Source organism: Ambystoma mexicanum, chromosome 12 (genome assembly GCF_040938575.1).
Source record: "Ambystoma mexicanum isolate Mex_15411 chromosome 12, UKY_AmexF1_1, whole genome shotgun sequence".
Lineage (NCBI taxonomy): Eukaryota > Metazoa > Chordata > Amphibia > Caudata > Ambystomatidae > Ambystoma > Ambystoma mexicanum.
The window spans coordinates 1,236,337,339-1,236,350,227 of NC_090936.1; the positions used below are offsets into that span (position 1 = coordinate 1,236,337,339).

The 12,889-nt window shown below is 44.9% G+C and overlaps 1 protein-coding gene across 1 annotated transcript in view; it reads right to left on the reverse strand.

Moving 5' to 3' along the window:
* STAB2 (stabilin 2) overlaps positions 1 to 12,889 on the reverse strand; it is a 1,783,079-nt gene that overhangs the window by 1,228,459 nt on the left and 541,731 nt on the right. Inside the window, exon 23 of the mRNA XM_069629923.1 lies at positions 8,682 to 8,862. Coding sequence (XP_069486024.1) covers positions 8,682 to 8,862 — 181 coding nt within the window. The remainder of the gene's footprint in view (positions 1 to 8,681; positions 8,863 to 12,889) is intronic.

Below are 12,889 nucleotides of genomic sequence, written 5' to 3' on the forward strand. Positions count from 1 at the left end.
TTGTGAACGACATGGTTATAATACATGAAGAAAGCGATCACCTACCGCTGTGCGTTCTGTTGGACGCATGCAAGAGTAAAAGTGAAGCTCAATTAAATGATGATATCTTTCTTAATTCTGGTAAAAATAGAATATGTTGGAACCCTACAAACTTAGAGAAAGCAAGAGTCATAGCTGAAAAATGTCTCTACCGCTTTACCGAACCTTGGCTCCATACAACTGAAATGAAGAGTAAAACCATGCTTACCGATTTCTTAGACAAAATCAAATTCATTAGTACTGCCACGGGGAAAAAACCTAGCTATAAGACCCCGAGTGAACGATGGAATAGACCCCAAAATAAGTAGCAACAGTATAATCGTAGCATCCAAATAGCAAAAAATTACACTAAGGAATGACATTTCTAAAGCAGTAAAAAAATGAGAGACACAATATACCTCAGAGCGACATTCCGAAAAATAATAAAGATCTTAAAAAGAAATTTCGCAGCAGGCTACGTAGACAAAAAACAAAAAATAAATATGAACTTTGGATGCAATTAACCCATCACGCTAAGACCAATAACAACACTGGGATCTGGACCACTCTGAGAGGGGCATCCAAGAAAAACCTGCCTATTAAGAGTGTGCCAGAAGAGAGTTGGCGTTGCCATATTAAGAACCCATGGGGGCCACCCAACCTTGAGACGAACAGCATATCATACATAAAGCAAGATGGATTTGTGGGTCATCGATTGCTAATATCTCGCTCATGATATCAAAACTACTGGCATCACGTGCAATAGGCCCTGATGGCACTTCTAATGCCCTTCTCAAGTTATCCCCTCGTAGCTGGGCCAATGCACTTCATCCCCTATTTTATGAAATAGGATCTAGTGGAATAGTACCAGACTCGTGGAAAGAGAGTACCATTCTTCCTGTCTACAACAAAGCTTGTTGTAAACTTTCATCTATTTATCGCATGCTAGCCATGTTAGCTATTCCAGCAAACATTTTTGCACGTGTGCTTCTCAACGAGCTGAAGCAATGGATCAATGATCAACACATTTTACTTAATAACCAATCAGGCTTTAGAGCAAAATCCAGTACCACCCACAACTTATTATGTTTGACTGGAATCGTAGAATATGCTGGGAAAGATGCAAACTTCCAGTGTATGGGGCTTTTATTGATTTTAGCGCTGCCTTCGACACGGTTATGAGGAATAAACTATGGAACAAACAAGTGAAATTGAATATTCCTCATGGTCTATTAAATATGATTCAGTTGCTATATACTGACACTAAAGTCCGAGTGAGAACCAATAGTGAGGGCCAAATAACTGAGCCATTTCCTACTGGGTGTGGTGTAAAACAGGGCTGCATTCTCGCAGCTACCCTGTTTAATCTCTATCTGACTGACCTGGCAGCGGCGCTGAAACATGGAAAACATGGTGCACCTAAATACAGCTGGTTAGGATACGCGGATGAACTTCTGCTTTTGGATTGCACTCCAAAGGGACTCCAAGGATTACTGGATGCCCTGGGAGAGTATGCCAACAGCAACCGTCCCTGGATAAATATTGAAAAAACAAAGATAATAGTGTTTTTAGGTAAAACTAAGAATAAAAAGTCAACTACTCTAAAATGGAAACTCGACGGCAAAGAGGTTGAATGTGTCGAATGTTATAAATATCTTGGAATATTCATTGACAACAAGCTGAGTTGGTCTCAGCAATGCACAGCGAATAAGGCTAACTGCATGAGAATTTCTCACACCATGAGTAATTTTTAGGAAACAAGGGGCTGCTCCATCAAACCCATCCAATTACTTTATTCCTCTAAAATAGTCGCCTGTATGGTACGTGGAGTGGAGGTATGGGGGTGTAATCTTTCGATCTGAAAATGTTAAACTCGAGGCAAAGATCTTGCGACTATTATTCAGGATGCCAAAGCCGCTGTCCCTTAAATACCTTTTACTAGAGATTGAGCTCTTGAAAGTAACAGGAGTAGTTGAACATAAAATGGTAATGGGATACGGGAAATTGCAACGGCTTGAAAATGGAACAATTATGTGTGAACTCATGACAGCTTTTAGGGGAATCGATAATCACAAAAGATTTGAGGCACTTGGACGATTACATGAAATGCATAGAAGCTGGGTAAATAAAAGTATCCAAGTGGATGCTCACTGTACCCAGATGATGCTAAAAAAACACAAAGGAAACCATAAATAATCAGTACTGAGAAAATGATATGGTCAAATTAGCATGTAATGTCAATAGTGGCCCCTTTATTTCATATTGGATGGATCGTACCACTAAGCCGAAATACATAGACGATCACCCTAACTACTTGCTATCTAAATTCAACAGCTCTGAAGTCCTAGAAATAGAGGGTGCAAACATGAGAATACTGTGTAATGAGCGAAATTGCCATTTATGTGGGGAGAACACTATTGAAACGACTGAGCACATTATGTGTGATTGAGATAGCCTAACAGTCTTGAGAGGGAACTCTATTCGGGCAAATACGTTAGTTGTTGATATTCAGCACTTGCTGTGGGTCCAATTGATGGAAGGAAATGATGCAAATTTAATAGATCACATGATGAAATTTCATGCAGAAAGTATCAAGATTTTAAAAGAATGAACTAATGAATAATGTATATACGTTTTTGCGGATAGGTGGATTCCTTTAACGAATAATGAACTGTTATGAGAATAGGTTTGTAATATTTCTGTATTTATAAATGCAGTATGATGTTTGTGAATTGTATGTCTTATAATAAAAAATAAATACAAAATAAAGCAACTCTAATATGTGATGGGTATCGTCTTTGACCTGGTAAATGCCCAAAGGTTCCAAGTTCAAATGAAATGTAGAACTTCAACTAATGGCCATCACTCTGGCTTCAGAGTGGCCAGAAGCAAAGAAACTGCTCTCCTAAACATCTGTGAAGACCTGCTCTCAAACCTTGACACTAGCCAACCTTCTGTCCTCATCCTCCTTGATCACTCTTCTGCTTTTGATAGAGTCAACAATGTGATCCTGCTCAACCAGCTCCGTGATAACCTGGGTATCACTGATCAGGCCCTGGCCTGGTAACCTCCTTTCTCTCTGACCGACCCTCCCAGGTCCAACATGGGTCCTTCCTCGTCTCCATCTCTCTCTCTACCTGTGGTGTTCTCCAGAGGTCTGATCTTTTGCCTTGGCTGTTCAGCCATTACCTGGCACCTCTCGCCCACTGCATAGTTGCTCTCTGCTCCAACTTTCAGTGCTATGCGGATGACACTCAGCTTACTTTCAGGCTCCCTTCAGCCGCCTCTTCTCCCTCTCTCATCCCGGATACTCTGCCGCAATCCAGGAGTATCGCGCCACCAATGATCTCTGCCTTAATGCCAGTAAGACTGAGATCCCCCTCATCGGCTCACCAACACCTTAATTTCTTCTCACTCTCTGGCCGCCCACTCAAGGCATTCTTCCTGCTCCTACCTGTGAGGCTAAGAACCTCGGGGTCATCTTCGACTCCACACTCTCCTTCTCTACTCACATCTATGACGTCTCTAAGATGTCAAACTACCAGCTGCACCTCCTCAGAGGTATTCTTCCTTTCCTCACTTTCCGCCAGCAGCTCACTGTCTCCAGAGCTCTGGTTCTCTCTAGGCTGGACGACTGCAACAGCCTCTTTCTAAAACTACCTGCCTCTACTCTCCGTCCTCTACAACTCATCCAGAACAGGATTGCAAGACTTGTCCTTGGCCTCAAGCCCAAGGATTGCATCTCTCCAGCACTGACATCTCTTCATTGGCTCCCAATGGCGGCAAGGATCAAGTTCAAGACCCTCTGCATCGTCCACAAGGCTTTCTGGGGCCTGGGACCACAATACCTCCAACTCTCGCTACCAAAATATCTTCCTTCTCAAGCTCTTCGCTCCTCCACCTCCAACTCTGTGAGGGTCAGTCGCTTCTCCAAGCAACGATTTGGGGGCATATGTATTTCTTCGGCTGGGGCCTCCCTCTGGAACAGCCTCCCTGCCTCTCTGAAACTTGAGCAGAAACCACCTGCGGTTTCTGAAAGCACCTCAAGACCTTCCTCTTTGCCTCTGCCTTCTCTCTTCCTCTCCCCTGCTGATCTCCTGTCCGATTCACAAACTGGTCACCTGGCAACCCTCTGAATTCGGGCCCAGGTCCCTGCCTGTCCAGCTGCAAACCTGCACTGCCTCTTGGCACCCCCTGCACTTGTGGTCTGTATCTGTAACCCTATAGTCCCCTCTCCTGCATTTATTAGACACTTGTTGTCTGCACTTCTAACACTAGCACTTGCCACCCATTGGATGCACTATTTGTTGTTCCTGATTCCTTGTGCATCTGTCCCCCGCCCCAACCCGGCACTTCTTCCCTCCGCTCTCCCCTGCACTTGCGCGATCTGAATGTCACTAGGCCTAGTAACATCATTGTTTTTGCAGGCCTACATACACAATTACAACATTGTGTGTATGTTCAAGAGATGTCTTCAGTGAAATTAGGGTTGTATGTCAGTGGCCTGTAGACAAGTGGGAACAATAGGTTGGTTTGGTGAGGCCACGTAGCGATGGTGCCTTGTGTTGGTGACTGACTAAAGGTGGCTCTAGCCTCCAGATGGTTTGGGCTGCCCTTTATGGTTCACTGTAGAGCCTTACAGCTTTACAGTGGCACAAGCCTTTCTGTGGTGGTTGTATTTCATTCTGTGAGTTTTGTGGAGCTTTGGAACTGCAGGTTGTTATGGTGTTGTTGTGATATCGGGGTCACAGTGGTGGAAGCCTCTCTTTGGTGGTTGTATTTCAGTTTCAGAGTATTGTGGTGCTTAGGAACCCCAGTTTTTCAGGGTTTTGTAGTGGTATCGGGTTTACAGTGGCAAAGGCTGCCCTGTCTCTGGATCTCGTGGTGCTTTGGCACTCCAGCTTTATAATAGCAGTGTTCAAAGCTGAAGGTTGTAGCTTTCGAGAATTAGTAGTGGAGGTTCAGAGAGTTGGAGTTCAAAAAGGTACTCGACAGCAGCAATATCACTTTGGAGCCTTACTCAGGCATAGTACAGAAGAGTGAGGGATTTACAGTCTTTTCAGTGAAACCACCTTGTCTGATCACATTTGGGCAGGCCATCACTTACACCGCCATTAAGCATGACCATCTGATCATACTGGGGGATTTTAACATCTGGATCGAAGAAGAAAACATTGATTCACCCAAAACTCTGATAAATAAACTCCTTTCACCAGTTAGTGTAGATGCAATGATGCATCTACACTAACTGGTGAAAGGAGTGACACATAAAGCAGGCCACACCGTAGATGCAATCTTCTGCAACAAAAACCTGATTGCAACACCCCTCCAATGCAAATCTTCTGGAACAACCACCTCATAATACCATTCATCATCCACCCGCCAACACGGATACTAGCCAACCTACCAACAAATCCTCTAATTCAGAAAAGAAACTAGAAATCCATAAACATTGCAGACCTAAACACCAGATTGGAAGCAACAAACCCCTCCCTCACTGCCTTAGACTCAACCAGCATAGAAGAAAGAACAGAGACAATCCAAAAATGGGTCACGAAAACTAGATGATATTGCACCAGATAAACCGTTCACCCCCTCATTAAAGAAAACAATGGCGAGGTGGTGCACACCCCACCTCAGAGCACTGAAAAAAAAATAACAGGAAACTGGAACAAGAATGGAGGAAAAACTACGACAAACAGAAAAGAATAACAAACAGATAAGACTATGCAAAGTTGAAATACTCAATGCAAAAAAGACATACTACAACAAACGGATCACAAACTCAAGCAACACCCAGAAAGAGATGTTCAACATCATCAATGAACTAAGAAACCCAGCAACATGCAACAACACACCAAACCCATCAAAAGAAATATGCAATGAGCTGGCAAACCACTACAAAACAAAATCACAAACATCCAGCAAATCATTAAGAACATGCATAAAAACACCATCAACCCCCCTATCGAGCCAATACTGGAACCATCCACTAGACTAAACCACATCCCACCGATCTCGACAGAAAAGGTCAACAGCTTTGTGGGCAAAACCAACAGAGCCGGCTCTCCAGCGGACTCCTGACCACCAGAAATATACAAGACTATCCTCATCCAGAAAACACCTGCAGAAAATGTCGTCAACCTCTTCAACCACTCACTAGCAGCTGGAGCTGTGCCATGAGCCTTCCAATCAGTATACATGAAGCCACTCCTTAAAGCCCCATCAGGAAGTATCGAAGACCTAACCAATTACAGACCAATCTCAAACATACCATACCCAGGAAAGCTAGTAGAAAGATACGTTTGCAAACAAATCCTTAAACATGTAGAAACAATCGGACACTAGACCAGGCACAAGTGGGCTTCAGACCCATGAGAGGAATGGAAAAAGCACTACTATCAACATGGGACAATCTAAAAACCAATGCAGACTCCAACGTCAAACTGGCACTAATACTGCTTGATTTATCAGCAGCCTTTGCCACAGTCAGCCACATAACACTAATCGAAAGACTCGAAAAATGTAGGAATCGGCAGCACACCGCTAAAATCGTACATAACAGAAAGAACGGATGTGACTTGGATAACACCATTCAAGTAAACATCACACAAAACAACATATGGAGACTCACAAGGCTCTTAACTCTCACCATTACTATTCAACATCTGCATGACCCCCATCATTAACCTCATCAAAACACATGGCCCCACCTACTAAGACTATGCAGATGGCACACAAATCATCTACAAAATCAATGCTAGCAGAGAACAAAACCTAACCCTTACCAACTGCCTGACAGAAATAAACCATTGGATGAGCATCAACAGCCTTAAACTCAACCCGGACAAAACAGAAATCATGATCGCACCCAATGACCCGTCGAACCATCACCACATTCTATGGACTAACAAATTGGGAATGCAAAGTGGTAAAACATCTCAGAATATTAATGGACAACAAACTAACACTCAAACCGCAAGTCAAAGCAGTAGTAAAGAAATGCTTCTTCCACCTCCACACGATCAAGAGGAGACTCCCCTTCTTCACCTTCCCACACAGAACACTCGGCATCATTTCTCTCGTCATGTCAAGAATAGACTACGCCAACAGCATCTCGGAATGCCAGAATAACTTATGACAAAACGACCACAAATACGGAACGCAGAAGCAAGACTACTCCTGAGACTCACTAAGAAAGAACACATCACACCAGCACTGAGAACACTACATTGGCTGTTGGTCAAAAAATAATTTTTTTCAAAGCACTCTGCATAACACACAGAGCAATCGACAGCCAAAGACCAGAATTCAACCGGGAAAAATCTCCATTGAAAACCAAAATGAACATTGAGGTCCAGCAACGAAATTCGCCTCAAACCGTAACTATTCACAAAGCATAAATTCTGGGGATCGGCATTCTCCTGCATAGCAGTGACATTTTGGAACTCGCTCCGAAAGTAAAATGAACAACTGAAGATCACCTAAAGTTCAGAAAATTGCAAAAAACATGGCTCATTAACTCACCAAATTAAATACGAAACATTATAGAAGAGAAACCACCAAAACAGCACAATAAAAACATTGAAAAAAAGCAAAGCCAGGTTGCCAAAAACAGGGTCACCCAAAGAAATAAGGCATTATATCGCAAATCACCATAGAATAATACTAACTTTTCAGATCACCATAACCCAAAGTAAAGGACCCAAACGACTGCCAAGTAACCCTACTAGAAAATCTCCAATACTCTGCACACTCAAACACTGATCAGATCCGACACATACCTCTGACGCAACAAAAACAACAACCGAAAACAACAAATACTCCATAACACCAAATAAACCAATTGCACACAAATTACCACATACACACTCATGCACCAAACACCACGTAACGTCCACCAACTAAAAATAAACCAGCACACAGTGACTGTTTTCTCTGAACTGAAGCTATCAACAGCACATTAAAGCTCTCTTGTGCTTTTCCCTCTCAATCCTACAAACTTAACCCTCTGATCACCCTTCCTTTTCAGATCCACCAGAGCACTTGGCGACCATGAAAATGGCAGTGGTGCGTTGTATAAATCACGATAGCATAACATGACATATATGTAGGAAGTGGCAGAGCTGGCAAAGGACTGGGGAGGGATCACCCCCCAGAACTCCTTTCAGATCCGGATGCATCTACCCGCCTGCTATGCATAAAGTAGTGAAATGGTTGGATAAGTGAGGTGCTTTCTGACCGCTATGCACTAAAACCTGGATCAGCAACTATAGATATGTATGAGTTGTGCACATGTGACGACTAACAATCACCCTAGCCATGGATTGTCAGGCATTCAATGCCATGGTTTTTAGCTGCATGTTAAGGGTCTCTGAATGCAGTAAACCAGAGCTTCTCAGGAACATCATGTGAGTGTGGGGTCATGGCACATATCTGTACACACGTGTGGCTCCTCAGGTGCTAGGTGTGCCATGTACAAACACCTAAAATAGGCTTATAGATACATACACGTGTTTTCGGGGATGTGCTTTTCTTGCGTTCATGGCTAGACAGCTTTATGTGATTGAGTAATGAGGTTCATCATATTGGCCCTACACAAAACACCAAAGATTAATTAATGTACGTATAAAGAAGCAGACTGCTGCATAAGACCAACTTACTCTGGGATATTACGACTGAAGTCACAGAGTGCATGTGCATGACAATAAGTGATAAGGGGCCCACACGAAGAAGTCTGCTTGTCGCAGTTCTTTCCAGAGTATCCGAAATTGCAGGTCCCACTCCGGCAAGTGCCATCACTAAATATTCGGTTGTCACACCTTCCGTGCAAACAGGAGCATTCTAAGGGAGAGAAACAGATTGTGTTGAAAGCCCCAAACGGGAGCTGAAAATCCTGAACCTAGTAAACGACAAGTGGTTGGTGCAAATACTCCATTTCATGTGCACATTATTCTGACCGTGCATGCTCTCTTCATCACAGTCAGTATTCAGAGTGCACGGACAGTCTGCATCACTCTGCACAACTCACTGACATCAACGCAGATATTTTTTAGGGGTAATGGATGTTCTATCATAATTCTCTGACAAACCATACACAATGTCATCACAGAAACTGACAACACAACACTTTTAACATTGACAATATCAAAGAATGTGACATCACATTACCTCTGGTCCTCATGACATGAAAGGAAGTTACATCAACGATGTAAAAAAAAAAAACATAAAATAAGTGTATTACCAATAAAATAACAAAAAAGCTACTGAAGCAGACCAAGAACAAATTAACCTACCTCTCAGGAATGTTCTTTCTGATGGATGTTCCTCCCACAGATTCCTCATCTATGCTATCTCTACGCCAGTGCAGCAGTTCTTTGGAAAATGTTCTAATGCCAGGGAGTTTAGCGTGGTTCTGCGCCGGCTCCGCCCAATGCCTCGATGCACCAGAAATGACGTTGGGGCCTGTATTTACAGCGGTGCTGAGTCCCGTGACCTAAGTTCCAACCTTATTGCCTTGCACTCTGAGGCTGAGGGAAGGTAGAACCAATGGTGTACTAGCTATCCGCCACACTGGGCAGAAAGGGAGGGTGATGAGGAATATGTGGGAGGAATATCCATCAGAAAGAACATTACAGAGAGGTAAGTAATCTGTTCTTCTAATGGATTCCTTCCTCCCTTGCAAACCTCATCTATGATAGACTCCAAAGCAGTTGGTAAATCTGGAGGAGGGAGGAAGCAAGGACATCACCTTCTCACTGGCACTTCGGAGCTCAACCTTAACAAGCTCCAGATCATCCAGAACAATGCCATCCGGGCTGTTATGAGCTTATCCAAATGTGACCATGTCTAAATGCACAGAAAAGCTGCACACTGGCTACCAGTCGGAGAATGGATGAACTTTAAAATTCTCAGCATCACTCATCAATGTCTCTCTCACAATGCTCAGGCCATCAAAGTGCATCCTAACATATACATTTGCTAAACATACAAAGTAAAATCACATCAGAGCATAACGTAAATAAAGGAAGCAAAAAAGTGGCTAACAACAGTGGAGGGAAGACCAATGGAAAAAGGCCAGCCGTATTCCCAATTGCCCCCGATCAGACAGTTCGACTGCAGTGAACCCCAGTTCTCTTTGTCTCAAAGGAATTAGGTTTGCACCAGTTAGGGGGGTATTAACTGCAGTGTGCCCCAAACAGCCATCAGCTACTTGTTGGGGATACTGGCTGGATGAGATCCCGCCCTGTGACACCCCGCCATCCCAGCCAGTTCTTTCCAAGATCCCTTTGGCCACTCTGCCATCCCAAAGGACCAACTTCACAGTGTCTAGGAAGTTCAAGCCCTTGCCTCGATTTCTGGAGCATCCCGCCATAGAGTCTCTCGAAACAAACATGCAGCCTCTCACGGACCGCAACCAATGCAGGCACTTATTCAATAAAGCGTCTCTTGGTTCGGACTTGGGCTCTAACAGTTTTGGCACCCCATGTAGGTAGATTGTGTTAGATCCGGACCCACCCTTGACATATAGCCCAGCTGTGTTCCCTCTGTGGTATCGGATGTGTGGTCCAGAGACATTTGGACTTTGGCCTGGTACAGGTCATGGGGCTTGCTTCACAGCTGAGGGAGACAATAGCTTAACGAGAGGTGCAATAATACAGTTCTGGAGCTTGGTTCTCAATTCCAAAGAGTCGGGAGTGGAGGACAATCGCTTATAAGCCCTGCTCTGGGGGGCAGCAAGATCTTTAGTGGGTGTTAGGTTCATGAAGACCTGGGCCTTGGTACACTCCATGAGTGGATTAGTCGAATCTTTAACCACATGGGGAGTAATGACAGAGTCCTCCTGTACCCTTTTGCCTCCATTCCCCTGATTATTTGCTAAAACCAGAAGTATTTTCCTAATGGCTGTCAGCTCAGCCAGAACCTCAACAAGCACCAAGTTGCACTTACGCCTCCCAATGGAGCAGGTGTCCTCAGCTGACAGGTCGGGACTGTGATCCAACGCATGGCATATGAGGTTATGGGCTCTAAGCGAGGATAGACGGAGAAAGGAGTTTCCCCCGGAGTTTATAGAGAGGAATTGCTTCCTCCAACCGTGGCTTGATGAGCCCAAAGCCCCAGATGGACTGGGAGCAGGATTAACAGCATAATTGGTACAAACCGTAGGGTCTGTGTGGGTTGGAGCTTCAGTACACATAGGGTGGTCGGCTAGTGAGCCAGTGGCTGATTCGAGGTCAGGGGCCGGGGTATGAGGCTCTGGGATAGGATCAGGTGGTTGGGTGCACCCCACAAGGCTTTCCAAAGGCAAATTCCCCAACACTGATGCTACCAATTTTGCAAGACCATGGCAGACTGAGTCAAAGGGTGAGTTCAGGGTGGGCACGACCAACGGCAGGCCAGAGGCTGGGGGGGCAGGGTTGTAGAGGCGTCCAACAACATAACAATTTAAAGGCGAGGGGGATCCAGCAGTGCCCTTGACCTTATCAGTGTCGAGCCCAGTAGATATATTTACAATAAAGTCTGTTTTAACCTCCTTCAAAAGCCCAGCCTGACAGCGTTGCCTCTTCACAGTCACCACCTTGCGTTGGGATTTTGGAAAGGGGTGGAGCTGTGGATCCTGGAAGGCAGGGCAAAAAAGGAGCGGGGGAAGGGAGAGGCGAGGGGGGACTCCATGAACGCCTTAGATAGGGACAGAGTGAGTTCCAAAGAAGATCCTGGAGAAACGGGGCTACAAGGAGCACAGATACACTGCAAAACAGGCTTTAGGGGATAGTCTCTGTGTGTACATACACAGCTCACACCTCTTTCCTCTCCTCAAGCAGGATTCTATGCCGACCAAAAGTCATCAAAAGTGGCTTCTCACCCCTGCGCCGAACACCTGCGGCGCAAAATACTGTGCCCTTGACCCGCTGCGGGCTTCATCGCTGCAGGGCCGGGGATGGTGCTTTAGGTCCCAGGGGGCGTGGCCACAAGAAGCTACAAGCGAAGGTAGACCCAGGAGGGGTTTAGATGCCGGCAAACACTGTGCCCTCGCCCCGCCACGGGCTTTACCACTGCAGGGTCGGAGCGGTGCTTTAGGTCCCACGGGGCGTGGCCACAAGAAGCTGCAAGCGAAGAAAGACCCAGGAGGGGTCTAGATGCCAGAAAACACTGCGCCCTCGCCCCGCCGCAGGATTCACTACTGTGGGGTCGGCGCCCTTTTTTTTCCAAAGCAGATGAAGCTGGGCAACAAGTGTCAAAGATAAGGAATACGTGGGAGGAACATCCAGTTGAAAGAACATTACTAGGGGTAAGTAACTTGTTCTTCTAATGGATTGTGTCCTCCCACGTATTCCTCGTCTTTGACAGACTCCCAAAGCAGTGTTATGTTTTGGGGAAGGGAGTAGAATTGGAATTCATACATTGTCATGGATAGAATGAAGGACTGCCTTGCCAAAAAAACCATCCTGGGCAAGGGAGTAATCCAGGGAATAATGTTTAGTGAACGTGTGTATGGAAGACCACGTTGCCGCTTCACAAATTGTTTTTATTGGTACACCCCTCTGAAGGGCCGTAGATGTAGCCATGCCTCTAGTGGAATGAGCTCCTAAACCTTCAGGAGGGTCTTTTCCTGCAAGCCTGTAACATTCTGATATTGTGAGAATTATCCATCTAGACAAGGTCTGTTTGGAAAGAGCCTGACCTAGCTTGTGTCCTGTATATCCGAAACAAAGTTGGTCATCAACTCGCAATTTGGACATTCTGGAGATGTAAAAGCTTAATGCTCTCTGAGGGTCCAATTTATGGAGTCTTTCCTCTTCTTTAGCCGGATGAGGAGGGGGATTGAAGGAAGGTAGAACAATTTTCGGACTCAAAATGATTTTGGGCAAAA